The 18,809-nt window shown below is 39.4% G+C and overlaps 1 protein-coding gene across 2 annotated transcripts; it reads right to left on the bottom strand.

The window, feature by feature from the left end:
• Window positions 1-427: 427 nt before the first annotated feature.
• Window positions 428-17,726, bottom strand: SMPDL3A (sphingomyelin phosphodiesterase acid like 3A). Of its 2 annotated transcripts, none has more exons than XM_046006606.1 (8): window positions 17,446-17,726; window positions 11,806-12,019; window positions 10,308-10,452; window positions 5,718-5,814; window positions 4,806-4,975; window positions 4,174-4,354; window positions 2,701-2,825; window positions 428-1,073 (listed from the first exon to the last, which is right to left on the bottom strand). In XM_046006606.1, exons 1-8 carry the CDS (start codon window positions 17,555-17,557, stop codon window positions 759-761), a joined length of 1,359 nt encoding a protein of 452 aa, XP_045862562.1. In that variant the 5' UTR covers window positions 17,558-17,726; the 3' UTR covers window positions 428-758. The 2 variants fall into 2 exon arrangements, with proteins under 2 accessions (XP_045862562.1, XP_045862563.1); XM_046006607.1 differs by lacking the exon at window positions 17,446-17,726 and adding an exon at window positions 17,044-17,283.
• Window positions 17,727-18,809: the final 1,083 nt, after the last annotated feature.

An 18,809-nucleotide genomic window follows, 5' to 3' on the forward strand; every position in this document is an offset into this window, starting at 1 on the left:
TTGGGCTCTCTGCTTGGCATGGAGCCCGCTTCACCCCCTCTCTCTGCCTGCCTCTCTGCTTACTTGTGATCTCTCTCTCTCTCTGTCAAATAAATAAATAAAATCTCTTTTAAAAAGTAAGAGATTTTTCCTATTAAAAATAATTCACCATGGAAAAAAAATAAAACAAGATGAAATCAGAAAGGGAGACAAACTGTAGGAGACTTTTAATGATAGGAAACAAACTGGGGTTGCTGGAGGGGAGGGAGGTGGGGGGATGGGGTAACTGGGTAATGGGCATTAAGCAGGACACATGATGTAATGAGCACTGGGTATTATGTAAGACTGATGAATCAGTGCCCGCTACCTCTGAAACCAATAATACATTATACGTTAACTACATTTAAATAAAAATAAATATATAAAAAATAAAAACAATTCATCATACTTGAGGAGAAATCATTTGTTTTATTGTATAAATGACCATTTCAAAAGTGTACAAGAATTTAAATTAGATATATAAACTGGAGGATAAGGTATTCATGTCCAGACAACATTCTTAGAAATGGGCAGTTCAAATATATTTGATATAATAAAGATTTAGAATGTTACAAATATCAACATTTGAGGATTATAAAAAAGAAAGCAAAGGTAGGAATTCTGCTTGCCCATTCAGTAACGCACAAAGAATTATGTAACAATTTCCACACACTGATCTCAGAAACAGAACAATGTTACATTTTCTATGAACACAAACAATGAAATATTAGGAATGGTATTTAATATAATTTATTATATTGTTGTTTGAGGCAATCTATATAGGAACTATGATCAAGACTCAAAATTGCACAAATTTGATAGGCCTTACATTTCCCATCACAAATTACACTGCTGTCATAACTCACAAAGAAGTAATTGTAGTATTTTAGAAACTGCTCATTTCCTGGGACTGCAAATTGTTTAGCTAATCCATACAAACTTTTTGGCTGCAAATCTTCAACGCTGTAGGTCTGAGTCAGCACATATTCCAGCTTCCAATCGGATTCTCCCTTTAGATTTGCGTCTGTCAGGTTCAAGTAATACTGCAACATATCCTATATCAAAAACAGTCACAAAGCTTGGTTCATTCTTTGGCATATAAAGCACTGCACGGCAAGAAGAGTCCTTATTTGCATTTATGTGATGTTCTTAATTTAAAGTTGCAGCCATTTAAAAACACTGAGAATTGGTTTTGTTAAAAAAAAAAAGTCCCAGTAGAAAAATCTATTATTACATTTTTTATCGAAAATAATGAAAGGACATAATAGAAAATAGTCTAAACTACACAGAAAGATGTACAAAATAAAAAGCTTTGATTCACACACCTCAGAAGTAACCACTGCTAATAAAATCACTGTACGTAAATCAGTGATGTTCTGAGGCAGCTTATATCAGCTCACAGAGCCAATGATCAAATTTTTGGCAACCTTGCAAGTTAACTGACATCACTTTGGCAGCTTTAAATTGGCCATGATGGGAGTATCTATATCAAGGAAATTGGCACTATAAACTAAAGTGTCTTTTTCCCCCAGTGGACAACTGTTCAACATTTATCAGCACCAGTGTATGTGTGTTGTTCTAGACTGGTATGCGCAAAACAAATATAAATATTTAGAATACATATACCTATTTACTATCTTTTTGGCTTTTTCAAAAAATGAAGTTATACAATGCACTGTTTTGCACTTTTAAAAATAATTCAGTGCTGTATCATGGCAACTTTTCATGTCAGTATATATATGTATGTATACGTGTGTGTGTCTGATGCTCAGATCCAAAAAAAGGAAACTAATAGTTGTAAAAATAATTCAGTCAACTGCTTTATTCCTCATTTAATCTAGTGTTTGTGAATTAAATCAGACTTCCCCTGCCCTTCTTCCTTCATAAAAACACATTCTACAGAATAAGAGAGCTACCTCCCATTAAACTTACCTAGAAAAAAATGCATTTACATCAACAGAGACTTTAATTGAAAATTTCTTTTCAAATTAAATTAATTAAAAGGAACTGTACTCATAAGCAAAACATCCAGCCTTTTGAGGCTAAGTTGATCTAAAACATTGTCGTGTCATGTACAAGCTCCAGAGAACTTTTGTCTCAAAAATAAGTGTCCAGCTCAATTTATTTTCTCTACAAAAAAAATTTGCCCACAGGTATCGAGTGCTTACTATTAAGCCAAGCGTTTTTCTAAGTGCTTTATATATATTCATTCACGTAACCCTTGCAGAGACTCTGTGAGGTCAGTCAAACTTAGTTTAAGCCTCGTTTTACAGAGGAATGGACTGGGGACAAGGAAGTTAGGTAGAACAACTCTTGAGAATACAGTTTCAGAATCTACAGTTACCTGCACAGCTATGTTTTAGAGAAGAGTAATTAGTAACAAATAGGGCTTAGTGCAAAGCTTCAATATGTATCCAAGTCCACACCTCAGACCCCGCCCAGTGTGCTAAAGGAATGTGAAGTCCTGAGAAGGACAGAAACCACCTCCCAAACGGTGACGTCCTATAGCCATACTTAGCAAGTGCTGATAAGCCAAATACAAAAAAGAAGACATCACAAGATTTCAAGATAGAAACAACTTACATAATTAAACTGAAAACATTCAGCTAAACTAATGAAAACTGTACAAAGACATGCATAGTTCTAAAACTGTGCCAACTGATCAAATGATGGCCAACTCACCAATAATTTATAATCATGAGGATCATACTGAAATAGTCTGACGCCAGGATTGTTGGTCTGTTTTTGCAAAACACTCTTCACTGGGGTAACAGCAGGAGCCACAAACAAGGAATTTATTGGACTTCCTGAATAAAACATACATACATTAACATTTTAAAAGTTGATTTTAACTTTATTAAAAATATGAACAAATTTGAGATTAAGACATTAACAGATAAAACAGTCAAATGACATATGATTCTTGATGAATCCGGACTTGAAACAACTATAAAGAGACACTTGAGAAAATAGAGGAATCTTTATTCTGATTTGGTATTAGATGATACCAAAAAATTATTGTTGATCTTGTTAGGTAAGTCAATCACATTATGATTATGTAAGCTAGTCATATATTTTAGCAACGCAGACAGAAGAACGTAAGGCTAGACTAGATCTAATGTTTGAGATTCACTTTCAAATACTTGAGAAAAAAAAAGAATTTAAAAATGAATAGGTAAAGCAAATGTGGCAAAATCTTGATAGTGTTAAATATAAGTGATGGTACATGGGGGTTGTTTTATTATTTTCTGCTTTTGGGTATATTTGAAATTTTCATAATAACAAAACCCAAGTTATTACAAATATACACACAGATACAAAACTAGTTTGTTCTATACATCTACCTAGAACAAAACCCAATAATGACACATAAGAAGCTGATTAGTGTCACCATGTTTCTAATACATAGTTATTATAGGACTAAATTTCTGAGTAAAAAAGCTATCAAATGCTGAAAAGTGGTCTTTTTTTTAACCAAGTTTATTCATTGTAGACAAAAGAGGTAATGTACTTTGAAAATGTTCCCCAATTGCTGAAAAAATATATGTATATATTTTTTTCCTGGCTGACTACTCTAAAATCAGAACTCTTATTTTGTTAACTCCCAATTTCCTCTTCTTGTGAGGAAGTCATCTTTAAAAATTGGTCAGTCATCATTGTTGGTTTGACGCTAAATCTTCTATTTTTTTTTTCTTTTAATCCTGAGTAGATGACAATGTTGATTTACACTTAAAATTAAGTGCTCGATATATTTTAAACCAACAGTAGATTGTGTTTTGTTAATTAAATTCTGAGAAATAAAACAAGTCATATCAAAAGAGACTTGAGTCTAGGAGGTAAATAACGAACAGCAGTATTTCTCCAAACTTGAGGATCTAAAAGAAAATTGGAGTAAGCTGAGGGTTTCAGAGACTTTTTTGTTGACAGCTATCAAATGATGGTGGCCCCGTGGAACAAATAGGGAGAAACTCAATTGTAGGTCTAAATATAAATTAGACACTTGACTTATAAGCATAGAAGATAAGTCAGAAAAATCTATCGCTGGCAGGTTGACTTAGTGAAACTTTTAATTGCTGGATCAGTTCAAGATTACCAGCTAGCCACTGCTCTGCTAGCATCTTGGATTGGGGAGATGCAAATAGAATATCATATTACCTTTTTCATCAGAGAGAACCATCATGCTATCTCTGTGAGTGTGTCCATAAAATTGTCCTACAATGACACTGCTGTATTTTCTAAAAATATTTATCAATTTCTCATTATGGAATTCTCTCATTGCTGTGGTGCTGCTTGAGTAGGGCAGATAGCCCACTGGAATATGTGCTATGATGTACACCTGGAAATAGAAACACAGGATGACCGATGAGAATCTTTTTGCACACTTACCACAACCAACTAACATTTGGATACCCAAGACTGAAATTATATTAATTAAAAATTTTAAAAGCTAATATCCCATCTCTACCTCTCCTATCACCAAAAATGATGAAATTATAAAACTATCAATATCATATTAATATCATTTAAACTACACTGTTGATGATATTTGGTAACTGTGACCTTGGTCACAATTTTTTTAAATAAAAAAACAGATATCAATCCTCAAAGCATTAAAAGCAAAGCAAAATAAAAAAAAATACAACAGTGTTAATTAAAACACAAGGTGTTTCATGAGAAAACATCTTCAAATTTTAATACTTTTATTAATACTGACCCCACTCAAGTTAATAAAAACACACATTTAGTCCCTTTTTATCCCCTGATAGATTTTGGTGTCTGGGATCTACCTTTTCTTTATTTTGCTGAGAAGTGCTCAGTATACTCTCTAGCCATTCAAACTGATTTGCTGGGTCCGTTTCATTCAGAGTCATGATATTTGGGCCGTAGTACAAGTTTGTGTTTAGACTGATGATCCTAAGGTTCAGGTTAGGTGATACTTTCTGTGTATAAAAGCCACCTATAAAAAGAAATTTAAGACACACTCTAGAAAAACACACACACAGATTCACAGTGACTATGAAAGCAAATTCTTAACTGTGGTTTACAAGCCAGCTGGAAAGGTTATACTTATGGGTCATCATTTAGTTTGTATGTACACAGGCTGTCATTAAACAAGAATCAGATCTAACACTTACTGAGAACCTACTGTGTGCCAGGTCCACGGCAGCCCTTCCACATACTGAGCTAATCACAACAGGTGTATCCAATGGTCAGATGAAACATTAATAAAGTGTTTGGGCACTAGGCAACCAGATACTGAATTTTTAAAAAGAAATGTTAGTGCGTCAACTTCTACTTCTGCATGTTTGGGGAGTTAAGATGAGAGCGTGAAATACAAACTACAAAAATGGGAACCCATTTTTACCTTGCCAGACACTGCTATGGAAGAGATGTCAGAGAAACCAGGGCTGCCACACTCTCCGGGGTGGGGGAGACTCATACCCACATCTGGTGGTGACAACACCCACGGGACTGTTGCAATGGTACTTTCAAACCTAGCCCCTGACCTTGGACCTGCTCTCTTTGCCCCAGATCCACTCACCATCCCTGCCTCTCCTCAGCTTTCAAAGATGACTTACGGCCTTCAGAAATCTGGACATATCCAGAACGACTATACCCGTGTGAACATTAAAGATCTTAGCCTAAACAACACGAAAAAAAATAGAGATGAAACAGGGATGAATACATCTTTCCCTTACCTTTCCTTAAAGTACGAAGAGCTTCTTCATCTAGCCAGGGTTTCCAGAGGTCTGCTACTGCATTGTACACCTTGCTGGTGACTACAGGTAGTTGATCCTGACCACAAACAATATAACCCACCATTGAAACTTTAAAGAGACACGGGTTAACTAATTTTAGCATTACTTGAGCACATACTACTATGTTAGACATCAGGAGATGCAAGGATGAATACTAGATAGATTTACTCTTTCAGGAATTTATAACATAAGGAGACAAATATATATATAAAACCAATCACCTATAAGACAATGTGATAATGTGCAGTGCTACCACCAAGGTTCTAGGAGGGTAGAGACATGAAAAATTGAGTCTGGCCCATAGCATCGGGCGGAAAGTGAAGAGAGCATACAAACCAGGCCTTGAGTAATGATTTCACTGAGTGGAAAAGAAAGGGCATCAAAGCAAAGACAATGACCCAGATGCCAGCACACACAGTGTTATATACAGAGAAAAACACTTGCGCTGGTTGGCCAGTATATAGGATGGATGTGGGAATGAGCTCATCAAAGAGACACAGAGGCAGGTTTGAGCCCAAACACACAGGGCCCGGTATAGCACGCTAACAGAATGGAAGAAATGTCATGATTTTAGAACTAAACAAAGTCCTCTGAAATGCTCACCCCAGTATAAAACTTCTGAATCTTGAATGAAAATTTATAAACACATGCTTTTTATTTGAAGAAGTCTCTTTATAGCAACAGGTTTTTGATTTTTTAGACAACATGTATATAAAACATTTTTTATCATCAAAGTATTTTTATCATCCCAATTTATCATATTATAATAAAGAATCTTTATGGTGACATAAGCTTTAAGGAAGGAAAAAAACCCCAAATTTTAAGAAAGTACATACTGAATAAAAATCCACAAATCATGTGTGAAATTTGGTAATTATTCCTATTTTTTGTTTTAAAAAATTGCATTAATAAACTGAAGCCATTTTTCTACTCTCCTCATATTCTTCTGCATATTGGTGATATGGGCCTATTTCTTAAAGGAGTTTCCTGTCAGCATTAGTTAAAATCTTAGTTATTTTTCAGGTGACATCCAAGGCACATTAATTCCTAATACATATGCCTCATACATGATGAAAATATAACTACATTGAGGGAACGTCATATCCAAATGACTTGTTCTAACTAGAACTATCCTAAGTATATTTTCAATTCATGTCAGATTCCAGAATTATCTGCCTGAAAAATCACACGAAGACTTACAGGTCAATCTGGATTTTGATTAAAAATTGGTTATCATCATCAACATCAAAAACCTAAAAGGGTTAGCCATTGATGTTAGCCATGCCAATATACCAGTATGGTCATGTATAATCTTAAAATTAGGTGAAATCACACTAGATCTTCTCTCAACTTTAGATGTGAGAAATATGAGCGCCAGAGAAGTTAGATGATTCATCCAGGGACAGCTGGTCAGTTCCAGAGCTCGGTCTAAATCCCAGTCTTTCCACCATCACTCCTATGTCCAATTATCTGTTGTACCATGCCATCATCTCAATCCTCTTTGGCTGTGACATGAGCACTGCCGAGAAACGAGGTATAATGAGAAGTGACTCACCCATAAGTTTGTTGGCACCAGCCTTGCCAGTGTAGGAGTAAATGAGGACCCTGGCCCAGACTGCTTCCTTGGGTGGTGACTGGAAGGAATCCCCAGGCTGCCCACGCTAATATCTACTTCTGATGTAATGGGTGGGGAGGGGCACCTGTATGTGTATGCTTATGTAACTATGTTTGTGTGCATGTTTATGAGATTATAATGGAGAAATAATACTTAACAAATTATTTGTCTGATTTGTTACTAACATAATTCACCAGAATTTGACCTTGCTCTCCATCTGTAGAAGAATTTGTTGTGGCAATTTGTTGAGAATTTGTTATTGTTGCATACTACATTTGACATTTTGAAAACTGGGGAGGAAGGGTGGAAGTAGAATAATAGAAAGGAGATTTTCAGATATAAAGTCATAAGCTAGAGTGAGAAAAAAACTAACTCTTTAAGGTAAACAGTCTGCCCAATACACCCTAGCTATACATGTAGTAGGATATATTTTAGAATTTGGATATCATCTATACCTTTGAATTATTACAGGATTTGACTTCACAAAAAGAAGATGAAACAAGTCCCCAAAAGAGTTAGGAAAGATGTATCCCATGTCACTGCTTACTGTTGTAATAACTACCACTCCACTTACTGAGGGCTTAGTATGTGCTAGGTTGGAAGCTATGGACTTTTCATGTAATATCACTAATTCTCACAAAAACTTTCCAGAGCAGGTATTCTTGCTCCTATTTACAAATGAGTGACTTATAGGTCAAGGACGTTACGTGAATTATCCAAGTTGGTCAAGCTATGAGGAGAAGAGCACCATAGGGTTTTATATTCTAGTGACTATAACTCTAAATCCCACGTGTTCTCCACTACACCAATATGCCTGTCACCTAAAGCATATAAAAACAAGGTGCTTGGGCATCTGGTAGCTCAGTCAGTTAGGCAGCTGACTCTTGTTTTCTGCTCAGGTCATGATCTTGGGGTCCTGTGACTGAGCCCCACATCGGGCTCTGAGGTCAGCGGGGAGTCTGCTTCAAGATTCTCTCTCTCCCTCTGTCCCTCCTCCTCTCACTCACTCACTCTCTCTCTCTCTCTCTCTCTCTCTCTCAGATAAATAAATAAATCTATCTTTTAGGAAATTCCCAAGCCTCTGCCCTGTGTGGTCTAACATCTCAGCAGTAACAAAGTTGACTACTGGCTTACATGGATGACTCACAAAGACTAATGTATTTATTGTTCATCTCAAGCCTGAAGGCCAGTGTCAAGAAGTTTCTCGAAACTTAAGCTCATCCTAGAGTACAACTTTTCAAAATCACTGCACTTAGGTTATTAAACCCCTCATGAAGCATTCTTTTAAAATGAGATGGAAAAGATATTCTAAGCAGCGATACATCTAGACAAAGAGAGGTGGGGAAAAAAATACCACGTTCAGGAATACTGAGCATGTGAATCTGGCAAGAACAAGGGATATATGAAAGGATGTTAGTCTAATTGAACACCAGAGATCTGGGATGTGGGCTCTACCACCAACTGATTGTGAGCATGTGAACCAGCACTACGACATTTCTGGGCCTCTGTCTTTCTCGTCTATAAACTGAAGAGTTGATCTAGACCAATAGCCAGCAAACTTTTCCTACAAAGGGCCAAATAATAAATATTTTAAGCTTATGGGCCATACAGTCTTTGTGGCCACAATTCTATTCTGCTGTTCAAGTGCAAAATAAAAAATCAGCCACAAGCAATACAGAAAGAAGAGCCATGGCTGTGTTATGATAAAATTTCATTAACAAAAACAAGGTGCAGATCCAGATTGGACCATAGGCCACAGTTTGCCAAGCCCTCAGCTAAAAAAAACAATCTCTGAGATCTCTTTAATCTCTGTAAGTCTAAGATTCTACACTGCTCTGCTCTAACAGGACCCCGTAGGCAAGGCCCAACATCCCACAGTTATCTACAGGCTGCTTAGCAAACAGCCACTCTAATAGATTGAGACCTGGGCTTATCAGGAGGCAAATATCTGAACATAATCTCTGTCTTGAATCACATCTTAATTAGATAAACTGGACTTGAACAGGAACCTCTCTCTTTGGTACTTATGATAGTTTGCTATATTTGTTTGTTTGTTTTTTTAAGATTTTTTATTTATCTATTTGAGAAAAACAGAGATTCGGAGAGAGAGCATGAGCAGGGAGGAGAGGGAGAAGCAGACTCCTGCTGACCAGGGTTCATGACAAGGGGCTTAATCCCAGGACTCCGGGATCATGACCTAAGCCTAACACAGACACTTAACCAAATGAGCCACCCAACCACCCTGATGCTTTTGTTTTTAATCATAATCTAGCACAGATCAGAGTGTGGAGAACTTTGTATGTGTGATAGAAATTCTGCAGGATGTAAACATTTGTCAATATTAAACTTCCTTGCTAACCTTATCATGGAAATGTGAATGAAAAACAAAATTATTCAAAATAAAGTAGAAATTGAAGAAGAATATGAAGGAAAAGAAAAATCAAACTAAGGCAATTTGCTTCCAAAACTCACTATGGATGTAACTCTTTTTATGGATTATTAAGAATCACTTTAAAGCCTCTAAAGCACTTGTCTTACCTTCTTCAATAGTTATTAGGAGCACACTCTACCACCATGAGCCCCAATCCCATGCCCTACCACCAGCTAGTTATTGTTATAGCTTTGACACTCCCGATGGGAAAAACCCTTTAAACACTTTTGGAAGTTGGGGGCACCTGGGTGGCTCAATGGGTTGGGCATCTGCTTTCAGTTCAGGTTGTGATGCAAGGCTCCTGGGGTGGAGCCCCACATCAGGATCCCCACTCAGCTGGGAGCCTGCTTCTCCCACTTCTCCCTGCTTGTGCTTGCTCTTGCTATATCTGTCACTATCTCTGACTCTGTCTCTCTCTCTCAAGTAAATTGATAAAATATTAAAAAAAAAAAAAAACACTTTCAGAAGTTGAAATCAAATTTACCTGTGGCCAATAGTCATGATTACCCAGTGCAGGGAACACCTGGAGATTTGGAAAGACAGTCCGGATGGTGGTTGTCATATTAGCAATCACATCTATGACTTTATCTGTTGAGAGTTCATACACTGGAACGTGAGGTGGGCTATCCCTGAAAAGGAGACGGAATCGTAGAGAACAAATCAATTTCTGAACTATTTTTTTTTAAGATTTATTTGTTTATTTTAGAGAAGGAGTATGGGTAGGGGGAGGGGCAGAAGGAGAGGGTCCAAGTAGGGAGAGGGGCAGAGGGGGAGGGGGAGAAAGAACCCTGGAGCACACTCCCTGCTGAGTGTGGAGCCTGGTGTGGGACTCGATTCCAGGACCTTGAGATCATGACCTGAGCTGAAACCCAGAGTCTGCCACTTAACCAACTGGACCACTCAGGCACCCCAAGAACAAAATCAATTTCTATAAAAAGTCACTAGATTTATGCATGATGACTTGTTGCCCTGAAGGTGAACCACACACCTTCCACAACAAAACAACAGGTGACTGCTAAAGAGTTGATCAGCTATTCTTCATTTACCTTTCTCCCACAGGGAGTCCTATTTTAAAAAATCTGTGTAATACAAATACAAGCCTATTACTCTGCCTGACTGAAGATTTATGAGAGGCAAGTATTTTAGCAACTAAAAGCACAGATTCCAGGGCTAAAACGCCCGGGTTTGCCACTTACTAGCTATGTACACTTGAACAAGTTACTTAGAAGCTCAGCCTACATTTCTTCATCTATAAAATGGGAATAATAATAATATAAATTGTAAAGATTAAGTGAATTATAATGTATAAATTAGTTAAATAACACCATGGCCATTACTGCTGGCACAGGAAATATGGATCTCATCACTCTGTCATGACAGAGAATTAATTAATTATACTACCAGAAGATGATATTTACAAAATTGCTACCACAGGTTAACTCCCATTGTAGCTTTTTGTTTTTGATTATTTAATCAAGACCTATTATCACATTAAAAATCACCTCAAAACACTGATATAAGTGTTCTGTCTGTGAAGTCATCTCAGCTAACACTGACATTTTTCTAGAGCCTATATTCTAAAAAAAATTAAAATTCTGAGACTTCTAAAATCTTCCTTATCTCTAATAATTTAATGATCAATTGGGCATAGTATTTTTAAAACCCAAATAATTCTTAACTTAAAGCCCAGTTAATCTTTATAGGAATTCAGCATTCTTTTTTTTTTTTTTTTAATTTATTTGACAGAGAGAGAGATCACAAGTAGGCAGAGAGGCAGGCAGAGAGAGGAGGAAGCAGGCTCCCTGCGGAGCAGAGAGCCCGATGCGGGGCTCGATCCCAGGACCCTGGGACCATGACCTGAGCCGAAGGCAGCGGCTTAATCCACTGAGCCACTCAGGCGCCCCGGAATTCAGCATTCTAATGAAGCTTAGGACACTGTAGGTAAATATTGAATAACTAACGGTATATATGTAATCACTTACCCTGTCCATATCATGAAAGATGCTTCTTGTCCTGAATTTTTAATAAAATCAAATGCTGACAAAATAAGGTGATACGGAGAATCACACAGAACATCTCCAAAAGGGCCAGGATTGGAGGCATTGGCGCCTTTAGATGAAGCACACACTTTTGTGTGGTCATCTGTGATGTGGTAAGTAGGGTCCAAGTGCAAATCAGTCACATGCCAAAACTGTCCTGTTGGTTAGAAAAGAAATGGTGTTAAATCTACTTGTGTTTAGGAATTTCCGTCAAAATATTTACAGTAAAGCTAGAGACAGTCCTCCCTGGGATGGAGGAAAGCCTTAAGATTGAAATATTCATTTGCCCTGAAGGTAAATACAATACTTCCCTGTCAGAAGATAAGGATTCCAAAGACAGTAGGAAGAATTTACCAAAATTTACTGCTTACACGTGTCAGCACTCAGGAGCTCAGGGAGAGCCTGACTACCTAACAAAGACTACATAACAAACATAAGTTGCATAATGAAATAGAGGGAGATGATATCCTTCCAGGAGGTCACGAATAATATATATCCTGTCTTAATAGTATGTTTCCTTCCTTGCAGAATTTAAGGTTTTAGAAATTATTTATGTTCTTCTTGTGGAAAAACAAGAAAACATAGAAACATGATGTGGTCTGTTAGGGTTCCACAGTGAAGAGATTGCAGAATGAGGAACTAAATCTCCCTCATACTTGAAAATCCTTGCCTATCAACATTAGTGGAAAAAGAATATAATATTTTAATACTAGCTTTAAGCCAGAAGTAGGGATTGCCAGAAGCCCTGAAGGGGTACTAAATACAGGAACATCTCCTAATGTACACTTGTACCAAATGTTAGTAATATTAAGGAAAGCATTTGTTAAAGAGGGTGAAACCTCAGGGAGAAACCGAGAACCCACCTGAGAGCAGGGGAAAGATTCTTTAATTAAAGGAAATAGTAGTACAAATAATCATAGTAGTACCACTCTTTATTAAGCATTTGTGCCAGGCATTAGAATAAGGAAACTAAATACACTATGTCATTTTGTTCTCAAAACTTGAAGCGGGAATCACTGTTCTCATTTTAGAGTTGAGAAATGAATGCTGGGTCAATCAGGAAATTTGTTCAGGTATACAAGGTAATAAATGGCAGAGTCAAAATCTGAACCCCATTTTGAAAGGTTCTCCAGTTTGCTTATACCTCATTTACACATATAGTCTATGATTTTGCTGCCTTCTCATTTGTAGTCAATAAATTATTTTAATATTGAGGCTTTTCACACTTTGAATTTTGAGTTCACCCTGATGATGACTAAGTCGCATCAGAAAGACGGATGTGACATAGCAGCAGATCCGACGGCAGAAACGTGGAGCGAACGAGTAGAAGGCGAACTTTCACCTGTCTGGGTAAAGATGACAGAGACCGAGTATGGATGTGAGCAAACACCTGAAAAGAACCCAAAGTTGGGATAATGGAACAAAAAACTGAAAACGGTTAACTTGTTAAGGTGGAAAAGGTAAGTTATATTTGGGTTGTTTTTTTTCTCCACAACATTGTTACAATTTTATAACATGTTTAAGTTGACAGCTAAGAAGTGGTAGACAAAAATCCAGAAGAAAGTAGACATAAAGCAGTCTTTATGATCAGTTACTTGGTATTCTGTCCCCGTTTGAAAACCTTTGCCAAGAGTGATTTATTTTATTCTTTAGTGCAGAAAAATACTCCAACTTTCATTTTTAGCTTAGACATACTTTAGCCAGCACACAAAGCAGGGTTGGCAAGCAGCTCAGAATCATCCTGGAGTCTGTCCTTCTTGGCATATAAATATACAGTACATCTTTTTTTTGCAAACATTTTTATGCAAACATTTTTTTTATTGGTTGTAGAATGTTAAGGTACGATAAACTGCACACAGAACAGTATAGTGTTGCGGTTAAGAGTGGGGACTCCAAAGTGAGACTACCATGACTTTCAATCCACGCTCCGGGGTGCCTAAGCAGCACAGTTGGGTGCGCTCCCACCTCTTGGTTTCGACTCAGGTCCTGATCTCAGAGACACGAGATCCAGCCCCACGTGGAGCTCCATGCTCAGCACAAAGTCTACTTAAGTCTCTCTTTCCCTTTCCCTCTGCCCCTCCCCACCCTGCTCTTTGTCTTTCTCTCAAATAAACTTTAAAAACCAATCAATCAATCCAAGCTCCACTTATGAATCTAACAGTATGATCTTGGCTTGTTTTCTCTGCAAAATGGGAAGAATATCACTGCCTCCTGTATGAGAGGTAAGTGATTTAGTAGAAGTAAAGCTCTTAGGAGATACCTAGCATCTAGGTAACTAAACTCGATGTTCGTTCTACTGTTATTATTTGACCCCAAGCTTGAATTTGAGATTGAACCTCCTCATTTCCAAGTAAGAGTTAGAATTTATCAAGTACTTACTGTAAGTTTCTTACTGTTTTGGGGTTTTTTTTTTTAATGCTTTACATGCATTAACTCATCATTATTTCCAATTTACAGGTAAGGAATTGCAGCACACAAAGATTAATTCAAGTCACGTGTGTCAGACACAACAGTGTCGAGACAGAGGTTCAGGAAATCTACCTCCAGTTTCCGTGCTGCTCTTTTTTTTTTTTTTTAATTGGGGCTTGAACCCTTTTTTTTTTAAGATTTTATTTATTTATTTGACAGACAGAGATCACAAGTCAGAAGAGAGGCAGGCAGAGAGAGAGGGGGAAGCAGGCTCCCTGCTGAGCAGAGAGCCCAATGTGGGACTTGATCCCAGGACCCCAAGATCATGACCTGAGCTGAAGGCAGAGGCTTAACCCACTGAGCCACCCAGGCGCCCCTTCCGTGCTGCTCTTAACCACTGCACTACTTTTGTCTCTTTGTGTGCGCTCACCTTCAGATGTCCTTCTGTCCCTCTTGCCTCATGTAAAGTAGATGACAACACCTACATGAGATAATGTGCTGATTAAGATACACGAGATAATAAATATATTAAAATTTTATAAACCCAAACTGGAAACATGTTAGGAACACATCTCTAGTACCTAGATTCATGGACCCTTTGCAACTAGAAGATGTCTGACCTATAGTGGGCCCTCAATAAACATTCTTTAATTAGGCACAGGCAGGTTTCAGGATTTCCTCATGATCACACGGTGACTCAGTAATGAAAGCTGAACCAGAACAAGTCTCTCCAGACTTCCAGTCGAGTGCTCTTTCCACTACATTGCATTGCCAGATCCAGATAAGTGAGGGGGTAATTATTTAGATGCACTGAAGAAAGTCTTTAAATAGAAGCCAAGAGAACGCTGCCAGGTTCTTAACCTGGGATTTATGAATAATGAACCTCTGGAGGCCTAACCTCCCACCTCTAGTGAAATTAGAGATAAAGTGCTCTGTGTGTGTGTGTGTGTGTGTGTGTGTCTATGTGTGTGTCTAAGGCCACAATCCTCGCCTGTGGCAGAGCCCACACTCCACTACAGATTCTCTGGTTTGCAGTCCCAAGTTCTTTTCACTCCACGATGATTTCTCTTTTATTCTGCAGATAATCTATAACAAGATTTCCACAAATGTATGTGTATATGCATGTGTGTGTTCTCAATATATATAGATAAATGCTCAACACTATACCAAAAAACCCTTATAATTTATCTAAAAACATTCTAATTTATCCTAAAGAACCTAGTAAACCATAATTCAGATATTTGGACATATGGTTATTGTTTCAAATAGGTATTTTTATTTGTTTGCTTATAATGTCAGTTCCTATCAAATATTCCTGCAGGCTCTGACCTACTAATTCTTTTTTTTTTTTTTTTTAAGATTTTATGTACTTAATTGACACAAAGAGAGAGAACGAGAGAGAGAACACAAGCAGGGGGAGCAGCAGGCAGAGGGGGAGAGAGAAACAAGCTCATCACAGAGCAGGGAGCCTGATGCAGGACTTGATCCCAGGACCCTGGGATCATTACCTGAACCAAAGGCAGATATTTAATCGACTGAGCCACCCGGGTGCCCCTAATTCTAAAGAGTTGTAGACAAACACACTCAGGTAAGGTCTCCCTGGGTGTTGTCCTCTGACCCCTGGGGCTTGACAGGACTGGGAATTTACACGCAACACACATCAAACAAGCAGAGGCCTGTCGTGGTGTGTGTTGCAAAGGAAGCAATTTGGGATGTGGTCAGGAGGAGAGAGGTCACATCAAATGGAAAACACGTAAAATAATAGAACCCATGAAACTGCTGAGTCAACACTTCTGCAGGTCTTTAAACCCCACTTACTTCATCTCTACCCCCACCGTAAGTGACTCAGCCTCTTAGCTTCCCTATCAAAACAGGGAAGTGTAAGTGAAGATTCCCGACACATCAGAAAGCTGTCACGGAGACCCTCTGCAATCAGATCGCGAAAGCTAAACAGTAAATTTGCCATTGGGTGGTCCCACGCAACTTGGGACATTTTATCTCAAAATCCTAAAGAGTTCCATAATTAAAGAAAAACAACACTAGCCGTAATAAAAAGCAGCAACCAGTGTGCATAAGTATTTTGGGACAATTTCTTGTTATGACTGACAACTGGGAAATCAGATTCACAATTCCAGCTCTCAACTGCCTGACAGCTGACTCATGAGAACTTGGCTCTTGGACAAAGAGGAGGTGTATTTTCAGAGCATTTCCAAAGTCGTGTGAGACAGCAAGAGCCTCAGAGAAGAGAGATTTCAGCACCAAACGCTGTGCAGTTTCAGAGACAGCTATGCCCAAAACAGAACAGAACTCCACCTATCAAAATTTCCCCCCTCTAACAAAGTCATTGTTTTCAAAGAGAGTCAGGGAAGCAGGGGGTTCCTTGATCTTTGAAACTGAAAGCTCAAAAGGCATCCTAAAATCTAAAATTCGTTAAACAGGTTGTTGAGCCCCAATTCTCAGAGTTTCGAATTCCATGGGTCTGGGGTGGGCTAGAAACCTGCCTTTCTGGCAAATTTAAGTAATGCTGATGCTGCTGGTCCCGCACCACACTCTCAGAACCACCAAGGCAACAGCTACTGCCTTAAAGTGTTAAGAATGAATACAATTGGTCCCACCCACAGAGAACCCAGGGGCATTCAGGTAAAGTAAAATGAAGGTCCCAGGAGTTCTAACATAGACTAAGAGGCAGGTAGCATCGAGACAGTGACGGTCCTCCGCTGTTGGAGTGGGAAGAAAAGGCCACCAAACCCGGCGAGCAGGACAGAAGACTACCTGAGTCCCACTGAAATGTGCATTCCCGTGGGGAAGAGCAAACTCCGCAGCTCCCCTATGTTCTGGACAGATTCGGGTCCTCTGGGAACGCGGGACATGCAGCTTGTAGCTTGAGACACGCGGAGATCTTTCTCCGAGGACGCCCGGAGGAGTCTGGTCTCCGCAGCCCCCGGCAGCGCCCCCACTGGCAAGGTGCTGACCCAGCCCGACCTTCCGCCGGTCGCTAGGCGTTCTCGTCCCGCAGTCGCCCTCCTCCTCCCAGCGCCCCGCGCGTCTGGGGCTCCACTGCCCTCCCGCCCCGGCCGGGGCGCACTGCTGCCCCCAAGCACTTTTCACGAATTGCGCGGGCGCTTTAACTGCGCTCTCCAGCAACTCCCGGCAGGGAAAGGGTCGCGGACTCACCCACCGCCGGAGCGGGACCCGGGCTGCCACCGGGCGCCAGGGGCAGTCCGAGCCCGGGAAGGCAATGCCAGACGAGCAACAGGCAGCAGACAAGCGCGCCCAGCAGCGCCATCGCGGGTCAAGGCCACGAGCCGGGGATCCTGGTGCTGTCTGGCCGGGGGTGGAGAGAAGACAGGAGGATGAGGGTGTAGACGTCCAGCGGTCACGTGCGAGGGTAGATTCCGCAACGAGTGGGTTCGTTTGACCTTCTGCAACTGTCCAGCGATTATCTGCCCTCTTATGTCCTCGCGTCAGTGACTGGCCTAGGAAGGAATGTGCTTGGGTAAACCCCAAACAGATCATCTTTCCTAAATGGCACTGGCACCAAACAGATGGGGCTCCTTTCCGGAACACATGCAGAGAAACTTGAAGTGCCATAATTTGGAGTAGGTCATCAGAAATTTTGGATAGCACAGCGGACTTCGAAGGGCGGTCCCTAGACTAGCAGCATCAGCACTACCTGGGAATTTTCGTGGGAAATAAAAATTCCCGGGTCCCATACCAGATCAATGACATCGGAAACTCAGGAGGGAGGGTACCAGTTGTCCAGAAATTTGTGTTTTTAATAGCCCTTCAGGTGATGCTAAAGTGATGGTGATGTTTGAGAACACTGCCCGAAGACACTAGGTTTTAGTTTTTTGGTTGTTTGGGGGGTTTTGTTTGCTCATTGACAACTGAGTTAGAACAGTATCTCAGAACTGTGCTTTAGACAGTCCAGAGATGCAGAAAAGCATAACTAGAGCCAGTTGATTTTACTCTTCCAAGAAGTTTTTAAAAATACTTAGTCTGACAATGGAGCCAAGATCCCCAAACTACTTTGGATTCTGTGTTCCTTCTACCAGTTACGATATGAGGATGCTGGCCTCTTTAAGATAAAAAGCATACAGCTTAAATTTGTAGGGCACGGAATTCCTTCGGGGGAAAAATATCCTGCAGACTCATAAAAGAGGTTGTTACATGTGTTTGTTTCTCATCAGAGGAAACCTTATATGGTGTCCTGTGTAATTTACTGGGAAAGTGTCACATCAAAAGGGTTTTGAAATGCGAATCAAGTGCCTCCATTTTGTTTCAGGTATTGCCAGAGTGCTTAAGTCCTGCCTCAGTTTTAGGATAATTCAGAAGCTTTTCTAGAACTAAAATGCTTTCCAGTGGTGGACAGAATGGTCTTTGGAATTTCTCAGTACACAACCTCAAAAGTATGGAGGAAGATGGGCAGAGGGAAAAATGGTGCACAGATGAGAGAGAATATCTTTAAGGACAGTAAAATAACTTGTGCGTTTCTATCCAAAACATTTTCAAAGATAGGAAAAGGTTGTTTTTTTTTT

This window comes from Meles meles, chromosome 5 (genome assembly GCF_922984935.1).
Source record: "Meles meles chromosome 5, mMelMel3.1 paternal haplotype, whole genome shotgun sequence".
Lineage (NCBI taxonomy): Eukaryota > Metazoa > Chordata > Mammalia > Carnivora > Mustelidae > Meles > Meles meles.